General features: G+C 41.0%; 2 protein-coding genes and 1 long non-coding RNA gene across 3 annotated transcripts in view; 1 reads left to right on the top strand and 2 right to left on the bottom strand.

Moving 5' to 3' along the window:
• Positions 1-48: 48 nt before the first annotated feature.
• Positions 49-8,211, bottom strand: LOC131099535 (arachidonate 12-lipoxygenase, 12R-type-like). Its single transcript, XM_058046052.1, has 14 exons — positions 7,928-8,211; positions 7,062-7,266; positions 6,010-6,091; positions 5,805-5,927; positions 5,556-5,659; positions 5,169-5,335; positions 4,921-5,064; positions 4,463-4,666; positions 4,302-4,388; positions 4,047-4,216; positions 3,316-3,437; positions 2,381-2,481; positions 2,108-2,278; positions 49-415 (listed from the first exon to the last, which is right to left on the bottom strand). Exons 1-14 carry the CDS (start codon positions 8,066-8,068, stop codon positions 236-238), a joined length of 2,001 nt encoding a protein of 666 aa, XP_057902035.1. The 5' UTR covers positions 8,069-8,211; the 3' UTR covers positions 49-235.
• LOC131099633 (uncharacterized) overlaps positions 1,363-17,399 on the top strand; it is a 26,533-nt gene continuing 10,496 nt past the window's right edge. The window contains exons 1-3 of the long non-coding RNA XR_009118462.1: positions 1,363-1,673; positions 2,398-2,537; positions 11,242-11,424. This is a non-coding gene — a long non-coding RNA (uncharacterized LOC131099633). The remainder of the gene's footprint in view (positions 1,674-2,397; positions 2,538-11,241; positions 11,425-17,399) is intronic.
• tbck (TBC1 domain containing kinase) overlaps positions 8,404-17,399 on the bottom strand; it is a 25,024-nt gene continuing 16,028 nt past the window's right edge. The window contains exons 23-26 of the mRNA XM_058046051.1: positions 15,975-16,147; positions 12,144-12,304; positions 11,237-11,396; positions 8,404-8,725 (exon numbers count right to left, since the gene is read on the bottom strand). Coding sequence (XP_057902034.1) covers positions 8,615-8,725; positions 11,237-11,396; positions 12,144-12,304; positions 15,975-16,147 — 605 coding nt within the window. The 3' untranslated portion in view covers positions 8,404-8,614. The remainder of the gene's footprint in view (positions 8,726-11,236; positions 11,397-12,143; positions 12,305-15,974; positions 16,148-17,399) is intronic.

The raw sequence follows: 17,399 nt of genomic DNA, 5'->3' as shown, positions 1-17,399 counted from the left end.
TCACATAATTACACAACACTTATGAATTATGACTGCTGAGCATTCAAATGGTGAGTACCTTTTCTTTATTTGAGTTTTATTTTGTTTTGCTTATTTGGGGGTTCCGCTGCAGTTTTTAGCATTGCAATCATAACACAGGCAAAAATGGTTCTTATGACACAATATGAGATCAAAACACAAACCGGCTAATTTTGACTGTTACAGATGTTATAGTAAATGTTATGGTATAATATTTTTAAATGGCCACGCTGTTCTCAACATTGTTTGGATCCAAGTAAGTGTAAGGGATTTCTAGCTCCTTGTTCCTGTCCTTGATGGCGACACTGAACATGTTGAGGTTCTCTTTAAAATCCTTTTGCAGCTGGCGGGGGATCTCCTCGGTGAAGTGGTCCTCTGGGTAGTGTCCCAGGGAAACCTAGAGACACAAGGAATAGCAATCGTCAATGCTCCAATTCACACCTCTATTTTAGATGCGGCTGTAGGTAACCTCCTGATGTAGTTTTTTATGAACTCCATAAGATGGCAGTCGCTGCATTTGGAGTTTCATGAGTGGTCAGCACCCAGCAGCTTTATCCACCTCCGCATTCACTTAAAATGTTGGTGTTACACTTGCCATACGGCTAAGGCTAGCTTAGCAGTTAGCTTCTTACCACTATTACAACATTGATTTTGCTGCCTTGAATGAGCATGTTGCCAAAAAAAGCTGTTTACACTTGCCACATGGCTAATGCTAGCTGAGCAGTTAGCTTCTTAGCACTATTACAACATTTATTTTGCTGCCTCGAATGAGCATCTTGTCAAAAAAAAGCTGTTTACACTTGCCATACGGCTAATGCTAGCTGAGCAGTTAGCTTCTTAGCACTATTACATTTATTTTGCTGCCTTGAATGAGCATGTGGTAAAAAAAAAGCTCCTCTCCACTTTCTCATACACTCCAAATAATTATTTAAGTTGTTTAATATTTACAGTATATAATGAACTTTCACACTTTGTAAACAAGTCCCAATATCGCTCTTGTTTTTGTTTTACTACCTGCACTTAGGCTTTGAAACCAACCGTCTTGTCTCCACCAATCAGGTCTCTACTTCCTGTTTGACTGATGTGTGTCGTCATAATCTCGTGACTGAGTGCTTTTTGTTTGGTTGGCGTCTTTTGTGGTGATTATGTTTAATTTGCATTTTTTTTATCCGACCTCCTGTCAATGCGTATGAAATGACATTTCCCAAGTGTGTGGACTTTTTTTCAGATTCTGTTGTTTTCAACTTTTATGTATGAAGTGCTCGTTCTTGCAGTTCCTCCTCCGCTCTGCAGGGGGCAACAGCGAGGTGTAACCGTCACAATGGAGGTAGGAGCGGGAGGTAGAAGAGGAGAGGACGGCTGGCATTTAAACAAATATGGCGCTATCAAATCTGGGGGGGGTTAATAGACACCGATAATGTCATTTTTCACAGAGACTGGACTACAAAATATACTTTGGGGAAGCCTATGTGTTTACTTTGTAACGACGTAAATGCTGTTTGAATGACTATAATCAGCGGAGGCACTTTCACATGAAACAACACAACTTTGACGCAGTTCAACCCTCACATTCCACTTGATTATTGTTGAAAAATGGGGGTTTATGGATTTTTACATTTGGACCCGTGATTTTGGACTTCATTGGCTTGCTGCAGGTAATAAAAATATGTTAACATGGACTAGGGCTAAAAATACTACACGGTGTGTGTTTAAACACACATTAATTTGTTTTGGTGTTTTGGCTTAGGTTGAGCTCGTGCAGGGATCAACAGACTGTGGTCCGCGGGCCACATAAGGCCAGACAAGCATCGTAATCTGGCCCACCGGGCATATCCAAGTTATTTTTTAACGCCAAAATTGTATAGCCAGCAACATAACTTTTAGTGCTATTGTAGCACGCTTGCGTCGTAGCTTGTACAATAAATCAAATCAAATTTAGGACCCCTTTTGTTTATGTAAATCCAGTTGTGCCACTCTTTCATGTCCATTCTAGGCCAATTGAAACTTTTTTTTAAATAATTACCCATTTTGGGGGGGGCCGTGCTTGTACCTCTTTTTACATTTCGCCATGAAGTTTTGGTGTACTTACAAAGTCTGACGACTGCCTGCTGAGCAGCCAGAGTGTTGCCATCCCCTGAACTGTTACATTGATGGGGGGTAACGTCGCCAACATCGTGGCCTCGGTTGTTGTCCCCTTTTCTGTCGGGGGAGGACACCGCAGGGACGGAGGGCTGTTGGGCATCCAGCCGCCATAATCAAACTGCAAGGAGTGGGTTTTTTGTTTGTTACAAATATATATATATACATATATATATACACGTATATACCTTCATAGACAATACAGAACAGAAGGATGATTCACCTGTCCACTGTTTACAGACGCATGCTGGCACGAGGAAGTGAACATCACCATGGTGACAAACTTGATGAGCTCAGGCACAGTGGTGAAACTCTGAGGTATGCCTGGAAAGGACACAGACAAGACGACATGACAACATCACTGCAAGACATTTTTACAGGTGGGTAAAATCCACGCATACATCATCCCACAAAAGTGAGTATGTCCTTCACATTTTTATTCCAATGGAAACTTGGTTAGCATCATTAATTAGTTCCAGAACCGAATGATTTTTTCCCATAAGAAATATTATAGTTTTGTACATACATAAATGATGAATGAAAGGGATAAATTAACATTTAAGGTTACTTTGTCAACATGACAAAGACACAATGCGGCAGCGAGATCAACACAGAGACCAGCCTCCATAAACCAGAATGGAGTCAAAGAACGTTTCAAGTACCAGCATTTGATAAATACAGTAAGAAACACTACTGAATAAAATAAATAAGTTATGACTAAACAGGAAGGTCATGTCTTTGCGAAAAAATCTTGGCTTCAGTGAGGGTAAAAGTAACTTTAATGTATTTTAGTCATCATTTATATACATATATATCTGGTTTATGCATGTAAAGCTATAATTGTAAAACTACAAAAACGTGTTTTATGTTAAAATTGAGTCAGTGATGACATCATAGATAGCTGACTTCCGGTTCCTCCAAGCTAACAGGATGCTAACCAGGACTTTTTGTAAATAAAAACACATTAAGAACACAGTTGGACTCACAAAGTGTATTAAAAACACGAAAGACATACCCCAGTATTATAAACCATGGTGGACTCTAACCGAGCTGCCAGTGGGCACAATAATAGAAAGTAAACTTTAGAGTAGTCAGTGTACAGCTTGTACTTTGGTATACATACAGCCTTTATTCTCCAAACACTGTCACTCAAATCACCTGTTTGAGGTTGTGAAAGGAAGCCATGTTCAAAAATGTCCCCAATCCAAGTCTGCAGTTCGGAGTCTCTCAGGACGTCATTGTCACTTTTGTAGTAGTACTCTAGCACTCCCTGCACAAACCTGCACAGAGAAATGTTGTATTATTATACAGTCATCCTGTTAAATACTTCATTAGTGACTCTCCAATATACGGTGAACATGCTGAACATTTGTTTATTTTGAAAAGAGGATACTCGAGGTGGGTCAGTGGCACAAAAAGTGTGTGTGTTTGGGGGGGGAGGGTAGCTGTCTGTGCATGTGTAAATGATATGATCAATAAGAGATGCATCATTGATCAGACACCCCTCTGCTCTGTCAAATCCTATCATTTATACATTATTTTTGTGTTTCGTCGAGCTAATGCCCTGCTGTAGTCAAATAAAAAGCTATAAAAGAGTTCAGGAATAAATAAGATTTAGACACGTAAACATTAAAAATAAGATAAAATGAATCAAGTCCGAGGGGGACCTGATTCACCCACACTTCAAAAAGTACTAAGTACTAAGGTAACATTTAATAGTTACACTTAATACATACAATGCCAGCATACAAAACAGCAAAATACAAACAAGCTTAGTCAAAATGTTGCACTTTTAAAAAATAAAATGTGAAAGCAATTAAATTAATTCATGTTCTAATAATTTCAAATTTCATTAAAAAAAATGGGTTAAACTAAATGCAATGTCATACTTTAACATGATGCTCCAGATCCGGAGCCCATCATCCCTGTAGTAGTAGTTGGGCACATCCTGCATGCCGCGCTCAGCGATGTCGTCTGGGATGCATAGGGAACTATACGTAATAGCGGACTGCGATCTCACCAGGATTTTGGTCAAAGTCTCTCCACCAGAAGCTGCAAACTGACAAAGTCCAAGCAATACATAAGGGGAAATTATAACCCATTTTCATAAACGTCAAAGTTGACTTTCTTTTTTTTTTTTTTACCATGGTGAAGACTCCACTGGGGCCGATCAGTGTGGATCGAGCCATTTCGTTGATCTGCAGAGTGTAGCGAGCGTGGGGTATGAGGAGCTAAAGGGAAGGGATGGAAGGGAGGAAGTGTGAAAGTGCTGCAAGTTAAATACTACACTCAAAAAGCTCCTTACCTTGTAGAGGGGATGCACCATGGGCAGGTTGCGCAGCAACGACACCGCAAAGACTTCGGCGAGCAGGTGAGTGCGCAGCAAGTGCGAGTTGAGTTGGTGCTCGGCGAAGTCGGCACTTCTCACAAATATCTTTGCCGTCAGCCAGTCGTAGGTGGAGTCGTTCGGGACAAAGATGGGGTTGTCCTTACCCGGGGTCTGCTTCAGCTGTGGGAAGGCGTGATTGAATTAGGGATGTACATTCTGAGATGGGTTCTGAACTCCTGTTTCCATGCCAGTTTTGTATTGAGCAGAATGAAATTGAATCAGCAGCTGTCCATTGCATCAGGACACCATTTAAGGTCATATAATTATCAGATATTAGTCTCAGTGGTCCCATAAAAGTGTATTCAAAGTTTGTTGACCCAAATCTAGCTTCCATGATGCTGGAATTCATTTTAAAATAATTTAAAAAATGTCACCTGAATGGCGATTGGCATCAGCTTGTCGTTGGGTGTCTTGTGAAACAGGACAAGGGGCGCCGCCATGTACTGCTGCATCCCTTGGACTGTGTTTCCTGGTAGCCCGTCCAGGTTCTTGTAGTCGCACAGGTATATGTTGCCTTGCTGTTTGTTCAGAAACAAATCTACATTCTTATATTGTCGAGTTGAATGACAAATTGGTTACTCTGTCTTCAAGCTAATGTAGGAAGACTGAGACAAGCTAGTACCTCCAACTCTTTAGACAAGTTTGAGCCCTCAGGGATGGCGACCATGTCATTGGTCACAGGGAAATTTGGAGGCAGACTTTTGCAACGACGAATCAGAATGGGGTTGACACCATTTAGATATTGGTATCCAAATATATGATCCTCTTTCCAGTGTTCCTGGATGTAATCTGAGAAAGGAAGCACCATAAAACTTGTCAAGCTCTGCTCCAATTGACTCAGTCAAAGCGGTCATTAATGCCTGGCTATGGACTACAATGTCTGGACTTCATGCATTTTGTGACTAAAATTAGGAGTTGTATGATGCATTTGACATAATTGGTCAAAGGCACTTTGGGAGAAGAACCACTCCTTTTGTCTTCACCAGACCAGATTTGGTCCCCCCGCTACCTGATAAGGGGGTGTCTTTGTTATGGAACACTTCGTTGATATCATCGAGATTCTTCCAACTGTCGTTGTTGTCAACCAGCCCCTTTAGCTTCAGCTCAGCTACCCTGGAAAACAGAAAGTGGACACAGTGGAACCTCAACGTCACTTCTTGGTAAAAGGACACATTTTATATAAGACAAGACTATGAGGGCAACAAGAAAATGGAGAGCAGCCAACCAGTAGAGGTCACCCATATAGTATATCTTTTACCCTGTGGTCGCCGTGAAGGCAAACTGTGTACTCTTGGTGAAGGAGAACTGGACCTCATCTGGCAGGTCAAGAGGACCATCTGACTTAATGGTGTATGGCATGCCTGGGTGATATAAATCCCAGCTGTTGGGGGAAAGGGGGGCATGAAGGTTAATTTATCATTCTGTCATACATTAGAAATGTAACAAAGTAAATTAACTCTCACTTGTAGTCTATACTCCGCTGGCTCAGCTCTTGTTCTCGTGCATACTGACCAAGAGGATTGTTGTCTTCAAAGATCCTCAGAGCTTTCAGAGGAATAAAAAATGGAGGTTATGTGCTGGTATTAAATGAAAGCATTCACACGATACGGCGGTTAACACCCAGTAGACAAACTACCTGGACATATCATATTGCATAATTGTATTGCCTGTGTTTTATTCATTCATTCATTCATTTTCTACCGCTTATCCTCACAAGGGTCGCTTGTGCTTGGTGCTGGAGCCTATTCCAGCTGTCTTCGGGTGAGAGGCGTAAGTAATAAGTAAATCAATATTAGTGTTAATATTAATATTAATGCCGTTAAACCTCTGATGATGATCTTTTCCGGAATTGTGGTCGACCTTAATTGTTCCCATAAAAATAAATGAAAATAGAAATAATCTGTTCCAGGGTCAAGCTGGAATCAACATAATCCCTTCTACTAACTGTACAAAGACTGTTTTAGGTATGTTCTTGAACATACTTGACTGTGAAGTGTAAAAAGAAGTTAAGCACATCCATCTATTTTCGATACCGTTTATCCTCATTAGGGTTGCGGGGGTATGCTGGGGCCTATTCCAGCTGTCTTCGGGCGAGAGGCAGGGTACACCCTGGACTGGTCGCCAGCCAATCACAGGGCACATATAGACAAACAACCATTCACACTCACATTCATACCTATGGACAATTTGGAGTCGCCAATTAACCTAGCTTTGTTAATACCTACCCTATGTTTTTGGAATGTGGGAGGAAACCGGAGTACCCGGAGAAAACCCACACTTGGGGGAACATGCAAACTCCACACATAGATGGTCGAGGTTGGAATTGAACTCGGGTCCCCTGGCTGTGAGGCCTGCGTACTAACCACTTGCAAATTGACTATTTTCAATTTGGTGAGGTAAAGATATGGTAAAACTGAGCTTAGATTTGACATTATATACAAAACAAAAATGAAAATGTGGCCATTAGAACAATGCAGTAAGTGATCTCTGTATTCCGGCACACAAAGAAACCCACCTTTGCCCTCTCTGTAGCGGTGAGTCTCGCTGTCAGAGATCCAGCAGTAGACAGGGAAGGTATAAATGTCCCCCTCGGGTGATTTGATTTCCACCTTGTCTGGGAACCAAGCATCACTAGGGAGAATGATTAATTTTCGTTTGTCTAGTTCTATCAGAACCAGCTGTCCAAGGGACTTTTCACAAGTCACAGTATAAGTAGACACCTACAGGGAAGAAAATGACAGGAGTTGGAAGGACAGCAATAAAAAGAGATGCACTCAAATGCATCATGGGTGTAAGAAATTGGTGTGTGTGTGCAGGCTGTGTAAATAGTTGAGACGTCTTCTGATGTGTATTTAATTATTGTGTGTGCAGTTCTATTTGACATTAGCTAGACGTGTTGACAGGAGGGACAGTATTGTTACTTTTGATCAAGCCATCAAGGCTGTTCAACTGTTATCTGTGCAGATCTCCGCTCAGCTTAAAAAAAGCATTGCATCATACAGTGAGAGGTGTGTCTGATATTATGTTACATTACTTTACTCAACTTTTTGTTGAGGTGAACATGGGAGGGGCAGGGGAAAACAAAAAAAAATGCACACCAGTCTAAAGCTCGGGTCTCAGGGTACATTTTCATCATTTGAATTTCTGAATTTCCTATTTTTGGCACAACACTATAGATATTATGTAATTAAATTGTGCTTTTCCCAACTATTTATGTCAAATTGTGAATGCAATGTGGCATAAAAATAATTAACTGCATTCAGCAAACTTATTATGCATCCAGTTTGCACACATTAAATGTACTTATTGCTTTGAAATAAGACACTTCCAATACAGCAAACAGTTATTCCGGCATATATAGTGATATAGTTCCAGACTTACTGATCCTCTAAAGATGACCAAAGACATCAACCACGTGCGGTCACTCTCGCCTTCTGTTCCCACCAGTTTAATGTGGATGTTGTTCAAGGTGGTGGCATGAACACGGTCGCCAGTGTAGACGGTCACCTCGTAAACCGCCATTGTTAATCCGTAATGAGGATTTTTCAAAATCGGTCTTCGTTCAAATTGACCCAATAGACAAAATCTTCCCCTCTTTATACTATATGCCAAGTAGTGGGAGGTTCCTGCAACAGGTTTTCATCAGGAATGTCAGACGTGTAAAAGCAACGACAGCCGCAGGGTTGCAACATAAGATTTCACAAGAATGATAGGGACTTCTACCGTCAAATCTCATGCAACTGCATGTACTTTAAGTCATCAAAGAAAACCAATCCATCTGGTGTGGCAGGTTAGTTGGGGTCACGGGATGAACCTTTTTCCTGCAAACATGAAATGGAGCAGCTCATTAAAAAAAAAAAGTAAGAAATGAGAGATCGTTCACATTAGCTTTTATTCATCAACATAAAAAAGGAATTGATATGTAAACCAAAGTAATTTTCATCCAGTAAAATTAGTTTTGGGGGAAAAGTGTATTTTAAAGGTTCCATGGTTCCTTTTATTAGTGAGCCAAGCAGGCATTACATTATTTGTGGTGGTGGATCCAATTACATGTCTTTCCCCGCCCAGTCAGATCTGAGGGGAAGGGACTGTCAGGAGTCCGGTGGGCTTCAGCTTGTTGATCCCTCCATCCAGGATGCAAACCAGTGGGACATTCACCTTGACGAGGTGGGCCGCAAACTGGGAGGAAATAGTGAAACAAGAACGAATGAACAAGGTTCCTACCAGGAAACAACCAGGTTACGCAATAAGAGCAACAAAAAAGTCAGTCTTGGCTTGTGAGCTGCTTGCTAATATATGAAAAACAACTTTAAAGGTGTTTTCACATGGGTGTTGTTTAAGTGTAGAATTGCTTTTTGCCTCAAGCAGATACCAGACAAGCAGGATGTGTTTGGCAGGGATAGCTTGTATTTTGGGTGGACCATTATGAATGTGGGTGGGGACTTTGTGTGCACAACAAACACACTCTCTCAAAATGCAAAACCACACGCACACACACAAGTAGTTCAGGTTTGATTATTATTTTTTTCGTTCTTACATTACTTTGTCTCATACAAGTAAAGATTCTCAGTCGACCAATCCACTGACAGTGCCTTGTCACTTTCCATCCAAAAGGAAATATGGAGAAAAGCGGGATGGTACTTTTTGGAATCGCCACAAAATGCACCATCATCAGCTAAACCCAACCCTTTGTCAAAACAGGGTTAAAATAATTTACCAACTCACTCACTCCGAGTACTATAACTTATGTTCACTTCTTTTCCTTGAACTGAACCAAACTGTAATACTTGGTTGAAATGGCTTATTTGATCTTGAACACCATTGTAATCTTGATGACAGGAAAGTCAATGTCTCTTATGTTCTAATGAGAAGCAGAAGCGTTGTTGCGTCCGCTGTTGCCTTATGCTGTGTGTTCCTGGATGGCGACACTTCAATGAGATGGGGAAACCAACGTAACGGAAACCCTTCTGGGATTTTACCATCTTTCAGTTGCTAATGATTGTCACAAACTGCAGCAGTGACAATAGTGAGTTAACTGTCTTTCAACAGGCAACAAAGCTCTAAGTAACCCTAACCTAACAAATGGTGGCTTTTTCAAAAACGCCAACATAAACTGTCAAACAATCATTCACACATGTTTTTGGAATGTAGGAGGAAATTGGAGTACCCGGAAAAAAACAACGCACATACGGGTAGAACATGCAAACTCTACACAGGGATGTCCAGTGGACTGTGTCGCTAACATGCTAACCACTAGGCCATAATGTGGCCATTCGTCTTACAATCTGTATATTATGCAATTAGAACAAACGTCAGCTGTTGGATGTTGGGAAGCCTTCTTTTTTAAAACAATCAATATACTAAAAGAACCAACTTCCTGCAGAAAGCAGAACTGCCTGCATGACGATCCCTTCAAGGGCATTGAACGCCATATTTTTTCAAGAGAATGAAGCACCTTCCAAATTGGGCTGTTGCCTTGAAGCTATTCTCCCTGCTGAGTTTTTTTTCTAGCTTAACCAAGGCTAATTTATGCCAAAGAGATCACAAAAGAATATTAATGATCCGCTCTGTAACACTGATGCAAGCAAAGGTATTTTTACATACAATGAATCATACAGGCTGCTCTTATTATTACCCTGCAGTTAGACATCAGTGTGGCTTTGAGTGGAGGTTATTTACTATATCACATCCGTTTCGCTGACCCAGTGATTCCCAACGATTGTGCCGCGCTACATTAGTGAGTGTGGGAAACCATAAAATTGTACTTGATTTTACCAAGTACCTTAGAACCTTGTTCATTTTTTTGTACGGCCAAATGGTGAGCCTAACAAACTAGTAATCGAGTGCCCAAACAAAGCATCCACACATTGGCGGCTCTGTGAAGAATGCATAGTGGTTCTTTTAAGAGTTGGGACACTATAGACAGATTTTGCAGAGGAAAACCTTTAATCATATTTATCATGTGTGTGGGTATTTTTATTCATAGAATGCACAGAGAACGATGAGCAACTCTGCATCTGTCTCATTTCTTCCAGCAGCACTGTGCACACTTCACTGATGAGGCGTTCAAGCACATTGTGTAGTCTTTTTTTTATTGCATACAAATGCTAACTAAGCCACTGTGATGGCCACTGTAAAGGTTCCCAGTTAACAGGTTGCAGGGGGAGCAATTTAAGGGAGGCACGTAACAGGAAGTGAGCCTGGTCAGCATGTGTAATGATACCTGCTGCTGAAGTTGACAGTAAAGTGCAAGTGATCAGTATACAGCTCTAACCATCCACTCTCAGTTACGTTTGTAAGCGACTAGAGTGAAATGGCATCTGTATGGCTCTGTTTTGTGTTGACTACAGCCAAATCTTATCCCTATAAATGTGAATTATATGAGTCCATATTTAAAGTGATAGTGTTTGTAATTTGACTTGCAGATAACAGCTTCAAATGATGCTGCTGCTGCTACACAAGGTTGGAATAAGGACAGACATGTTTGTGATAGTCACCTGGAATGACCTACCTTATTTGTTAGGACTAGTGTTGGATGAGCCTCAAGGCCTCTATTCTTGTGTTGGCACAAAACCAAAGTTTTGTGCAAAAGCACAAAAACTCCAACGGAGAACAAAACTGTTCCTACCCAATTGTTTAGTAAGGCTAAACAAACTGTCAAATCTTCCACTGATGCAAATGCTTTCTTACCACAGCAGCCGTCTTTGCGGCGTGACCGATGATGATGACGACCCGTCCACCGTAGTTCTGGAGGATCCCCGTCGCGGGACACTGCAGCACCTCATCATTGGCACCGAACGTTGCACTGTAGGGGATGTTGATGCTGCCGGACATGTGACCTCTGCTGAAGCTGGTGGCCGTGAGGTTAAAGAGCGCAGGTAACCATGCTTGAAATGATCATAGCTTCCTTTTCTAATCAAACTAGTATTCTCTAAATTACCATATGAACCTTGTAATAATTGCCTTTCTACATTGGTCAGGTCTTAAAAGCACAATGGGGTGCAATACATGACAGCCACCAGCTGAGGCGCTGTTGATTCAGCCTTAACTAGTTTATAACATTACAGACACACAGCAACATTCGGTTTAGTGGGATTCTAGCATTAAAATAATTCAGTCCATTCAAGTAGCTCCTACATTCCTATAGAAATACAATTTTTGTCAATTAATTGATCAGTAGCTGATCAAAGGGATTTAGTCAATTACCCTGCCCTTGCAAGGATCAACTAAACTAGTTGGAAAACTGTCTCTTTCGCACCCGAAAAAAATTCTAATTCCTTGCTACTTTCTTGGTCTTGTCACTCATTCATCCATCCATCCATCCATCCATCCACCCATCCACCCCAGGGTCACAGTTAAGGTGGAGCTAGTCCCAGCTGACTTTGGGTGGTCAGGTCAACAGGCAAACATTGAACATATTGACAAAAACCCATTCACATTCACACCTCATCTGAGTCTCCCAATTCAAACCTACATTCATGTTTTTGGAATGTGAGAGCAAGCCAGAGTAACCAAAGGAAATGCAGGCACGTATGAGCAGAACATGCAAACGCCACACAGAGATGCCCAAAAGGACATTCTAATCCTCAGAGGATACTCCTCCGCACTGCGAATGTCAACAGCAATCATTATAGGTTTGCTGCCTTTGGTCCTGTTGCTTCCGGGGAATGATACCTCGCAGAGGTCGATAAAGTCCTCCGCTGAGATGCGAGGTGACACTTCGGCTTTCAGGTCGAACAGCGCCAGCGGCTCCCGAGACTGCAGGAGAAATCAGATAAAAGTGATTCTGAATATCTTTTAGAAAGGAATGAAGGACGAGTCATGACTTGACGACAGTGGATATGCGTCCATCCATTGTTCTACACAAGGGGGTTTCCAAAGTGTGACAGTGAGCCACCCCTTCGAGAACATAATGCAGTAGGTGATCCTACTCTCAGAAGAACGGCTTTTTTTGCTAGTCTATCACAGTATGAATAAAAAATTAACGTCTTAACTTATCTTAGCAGGTTTAAAAAGATGTTCTTTACAGAGTCACGAGTCACGGTGGTCATTGTAAGATCACTGGCTGATAACCTCGAGGAAAATATACATCAACTTTATTGGTATCATTTGATATCATCTGACACTGAAATCTTAATGGATGATAGCCTACTGGCAGTCAAGTCAAAAACATCCACATCAGATTAATCATGGTTTTCAAATTAATAAATCCAATGACTGGTATGTCTGAAATATGTAAATTTTTTAAATTGTATTTTATTGAAAGAAAGATAAGTGGCAGGACAGGATTATACAGTATATTGGTATGTATTTATTTACCCACACACGTACGGGCACGCACGTACGGGGACAACATTCAAACTCCACACAGAGATAGATGCCCGAGCAGAGAATCAAACCCACTCAAAACATGTGCATTCCATTTCAATTACATGGTGTCTTTAAACGCGATCCCTCATTGCACGATAACAAGGTTAAAGTGTGATTCAAATTGTACGCTACTGTGGAAAAAAAAAGTGTATAAGGTATAGAGGTATAAAGGTATAAAGGTATAGAAAATGGATGAATGAATGTTTTATTTTCAGGGATTTCCGAGCATACTTAGATGCAGTAAATTGTATTTGGAAGTGGAAGTAATACATAACATCCAGGATAAATGACCATAAAACAGATTAAAAAAATAACATTGAAAAACGAAATACAACCTGTTTAATCTGCAATGGCATGTCATTCTACTGTTGAGATGTTTTAATTTGTATACAGTGAAGAAAATAAGTATTTGAACACCCTGCTATTTTGCTATTTCTCCCACTTAGAAATCATGGAGGGGTCTGAAATTTTCATCGTAGGTGCATGTCCACTGTGAGAGAGATAAACTAAAAAGAAAAATCCAGAAATCACAATGCATGATTTTTTAACAATTTATTTGTGTGATACAGCTGCAAATAAGTATTTGAACACCTGTGTATCATCTAGAATTCTGACCCTGAAAGACCTGTTAGTCTGCCCATTAGAAGTCCACCTGCACTCCATGTATCATCCTGAATCAGATGCACCTGTTTGAGGTCGTTAGCTGCATAAAGACACCTGTCCACCCCATACAATCAGTAAGACTTTAACTTGTAACATGGCGAAGACCAAAGAGCTGTCCAAAGACACCAGAGACAAAATTGTACACCTCCACAAGGCTGGAAAGGGCTACGGAGCAATTACCAAGCAGCTTGGTGAAAAAAGGTCCACTGTTGGAGCTATCATTAGAAAATGGAAGAAGCTAAACATGACGGTCAATCTCAATCGGAGTGGAGCCCCATGCAAGATATCACCTCGTGGGGTCTCAATGATTCTAAGAAAGGTGAGGAATCAGCCCAGAACTACACGACAGGACTTGGTCAATGACCTGAAAAGAGCTGGGACCACCGTTTCCAAGGTTACTGTAGGTAATACACTAAGACGTCATGATGTGAAATCATGCATGGCACGAAAGGTTCCCCTGCTTAAACCAGCACATGTCAAGGCCCGTCTTAAGTTTGCATATGACCATTTGGATGATACAGAGGAGTCATGGGAGAAAGTTTTATGGTCAGATGAGACCAAAATAGAACTTTTTGGTCATAATTCCAATAAGCGTGTTTGGAGGAAGAAGAATGAAGAGTACAATCCGAAGAACACCATCCCTACTGTGAAGCATGGGGGTGGTAGCATCATGCTTTGGGGGTGTTTTTCTGCACATGGGACAGGACGAGTGCACTGCATTAAAGAGAGGATGACTGGGGCCGTGTATTGTGAGATTTTGGGGAACAACCTCCTTCCCTCTGTCAGAGCATTGAAGATGGGTCGTGGCTGGGTCTTCCAACACGACAACGACCCGAAGCACACAGCCAGGAAAACCAAGGAGTGGCTCCGTAAGAAGCATATCAAGGTTCTAGCATGGCCCAGCCAGTCTCCAGACCTGAACCCAATCGAAAATCTTTGGAGGGAGCTCAAACTCCGTGTTTCTCAGCGACAGCCCAGAAACCTGACTGATCTAGAGAAGATCTGTGTGGAGGAGTGGGCCAAGATCCCTCCTGCAGTGTGTGCAAACCTGGTGAAAAACTACAGGAAACGTTTGACCTCTGTAATAGCAAACAAAGGCTACTGTACCAAATATTAACATTCATTTTCTCAGGTGTTCAAATACTTATTTGCAGCTGTATCACACAAATAAATTGTTAAAAAATCATGCATTGTGATTTCTGGATTTTTCTTTTTAGTTTATCTCTCTCACAGTGGACGTGCACCTACGATGAAAATTTCAGACCCCTCCATGATTTCTAAGTGGGAGAAATAGCAAAATAGCAGGGTGTTCAAATACTTATTTTCTTCACTGTATGTTTTAATTTGTATTGTATTTAAATACATTTAAATGCAGACTATATGACTGCCATTTCAATATGCATTTACATACAATTTGGAACAATGTGGTTCAGGAGTTCTGATGTTGTTCACTATGTGCCAGGTGCCTAAAGGGGGAGTGATAAGAAAAAAAAAATGCAAGTCTTATTCCTGGGTAAAGTGGGCGAGGACCCAGTTCTAAATGTCATTTATGTTTCTGTTCATTATACACAGTAAAAATTGGCCAATTTTTTGACATAGTTGCTCATGGTGATTAATCATGATCATGAGGGATTGTGATTAATTAATCTAAAACCTGTGATTAATCTGATTACAATTTTAATTATGTGACAGCCCTGCTAAAAACATAGCGTGATGTTTCCATGAAATGTTACCGTTTATCCATTTAATTCTTGTATTTAATGTTTTATTACTGCATTTAACATGCGTTCTGTGTACAGTGTGAGTGACTTAGGAGTTAATTCAGGCATAAGATCTGACTTAGACCAAAACTCGACACTTACACGGTCTAGGAAGAGTACTCGTACTTATCCAGAGGGCCATTTGTATGCTTATTTGTACAATGCTCTCTATTTTTGTTTAAATGTGTAGCTTGCACTCCACCGTGGGTGCCAGCTATCCAAAAGCTGTCTCCCACAAAGTCCTGGCATTCGGAGAAAACACTGGAACAAAATCTACAGGTTCATAGGAATGCAGTCTAAACTAAAAAAAAACACAGGAAACCTGTTATCTTTCCAAGTAAAACTTCTGGTGCATCTCGATTCATCCAGCTGTGTAAGTGAACACACTACGCCTGAATGAGGAAGATTACAGCTACCACTCGCATACCCGTAAAATGGAATAAACTAATTTGTTTTGGGGGATCTTTGTTTTTGCACTTCAATATGACAGACAGAAAAACTCATCTGAGGGCGGTATCTCAAAAAAAAAAACACACGCACACAAAGTTCCTACTTCAATGGCAGTCAACTGCACTTACCAAGTCATAAATGTTTGCTAAATCATTTTCCAGCAACTGGTGTGTTATTGTACTCACTAGATCCGTCTTAGGGAAATCCTGGTAATCAGACGAGTAGTACGTCACATGTTTTCCGTAGCCATTCTCACCAGAAACCTTCTGAGGCTGCGCATGTTGTCTGTACGTGGCGCTTTTTGGTGTGTAAGAGAAGAGGTTGATGGAGTCACGGACGCAGCGCTCAATATCAATTTCTGGTGGTAGGCAGGGGGAAAAAGACCAAAAAAACAAAACATCAGTTGGAAAAATTAGGACACACCATGGAGTTTTTTCACATGATTGTACGGAAAGTTTTTGTTTATGTAAACTAATCTTACCCCTTAACTGCTGCACACAAACGGATGCACCCCTACTGTGTTTCCTGTGCTATTATTTGATATTATTATGACACATGGTGACGCTGTTATTAGACCCACTAGCTTGATGCTAATTTTCATTGGAAAATTTCTATAATATATAATAATATAGTGACCAGTCCAGGGTGTACCCCGCCTCTCGCCCAAAGACAGCTGGGATAGGCTCCAGCACCCCTGCGACCCTTGTGAGGATAAGCAGTAGAAAATGAATGAATGAATAATAATATAGTGACCAGTCCAGGGTGTACCCCGCCTCTCTCCCGAAGACAGCTGGGATAGGCTCCAGCAACCCCCACAAACCTCATGCGGACAAGTGGTAGAAAATGAATGAATGAATGAATAATAATATGGTATACAATAAGAGGAAATAAGACTAATGGAACATAAAGCAACATTACTGACACCTAGTGACCATTATGCAACAATACATATCAGTCTTTCAATGCTTTTTCTTATTTTTTTTAATTTTAGTTAAATTATCCATTGTTATGCTATAAAATGCTTAATTTAGGCCCAGAGTACATACAATTTGCTTAAATGTGCATTTTTTTACTGCTATAGGCCATAGACAACCACAAAATAGTTATGATTTATTAATATATTTGGAACAACTGTGATAGAGAGAGACCATGAAATTTGACGCGCAATGGACGACCGCACCTCCTTTTTGAAAAGGTGACCAATATTTGCAGTTTTAAAAAGGTGTGAAAAACTGCGTCCTCGCTCAGGGGGTCATGACAGAAAATAATTGCGAACCACCGCTTTAGGGTGTTTTACCAAATCACCACTAAATTTAGAACACACCTTTAGGGGAGTGACAAGCACTCGTCTGTAACATTTGAACAAGAGTCGTTCAAAGCATCTTCAGCACAGACCAAAGTAGGCGCCACCCACAAATGTCATTTTTAGATATAACAAGTCTCTGGCACTTCCTCAGCAAAGTCAAACAAATCAGTCACTACCTAACTCTGGGTTGACGATGTAACCACACGTTCCCTTCCGTGCATGTCGACGGCGACTCTTCGTCTAAATATACAACTAAACTGCTTGTAAACCGACTGTTAGTACAGTGCTGGCTTGGTGCCTGCCA

The sequence above is a fragment of the Doryrhamphus excisus genome, chromosome 1 (assembly GCF_030265055.1).
Source record: "Doryrhamphus excisus isolate RoL2022-K1 chromosome 1, RoL_Dexc_1.0, whole genome shotgun sequence".
Lineage (NCBI taxonomy): Eukaryota > Metazoa > Chordata > Actinopteri > Syngnathiformes > Syngnathidae > Doryrhamphus > Doryrhamphus excisus.
Note: the sequence above shows the minus strand (reverse complement) of the source record. Positions and strands in the feature narration are given on the sequence as shown.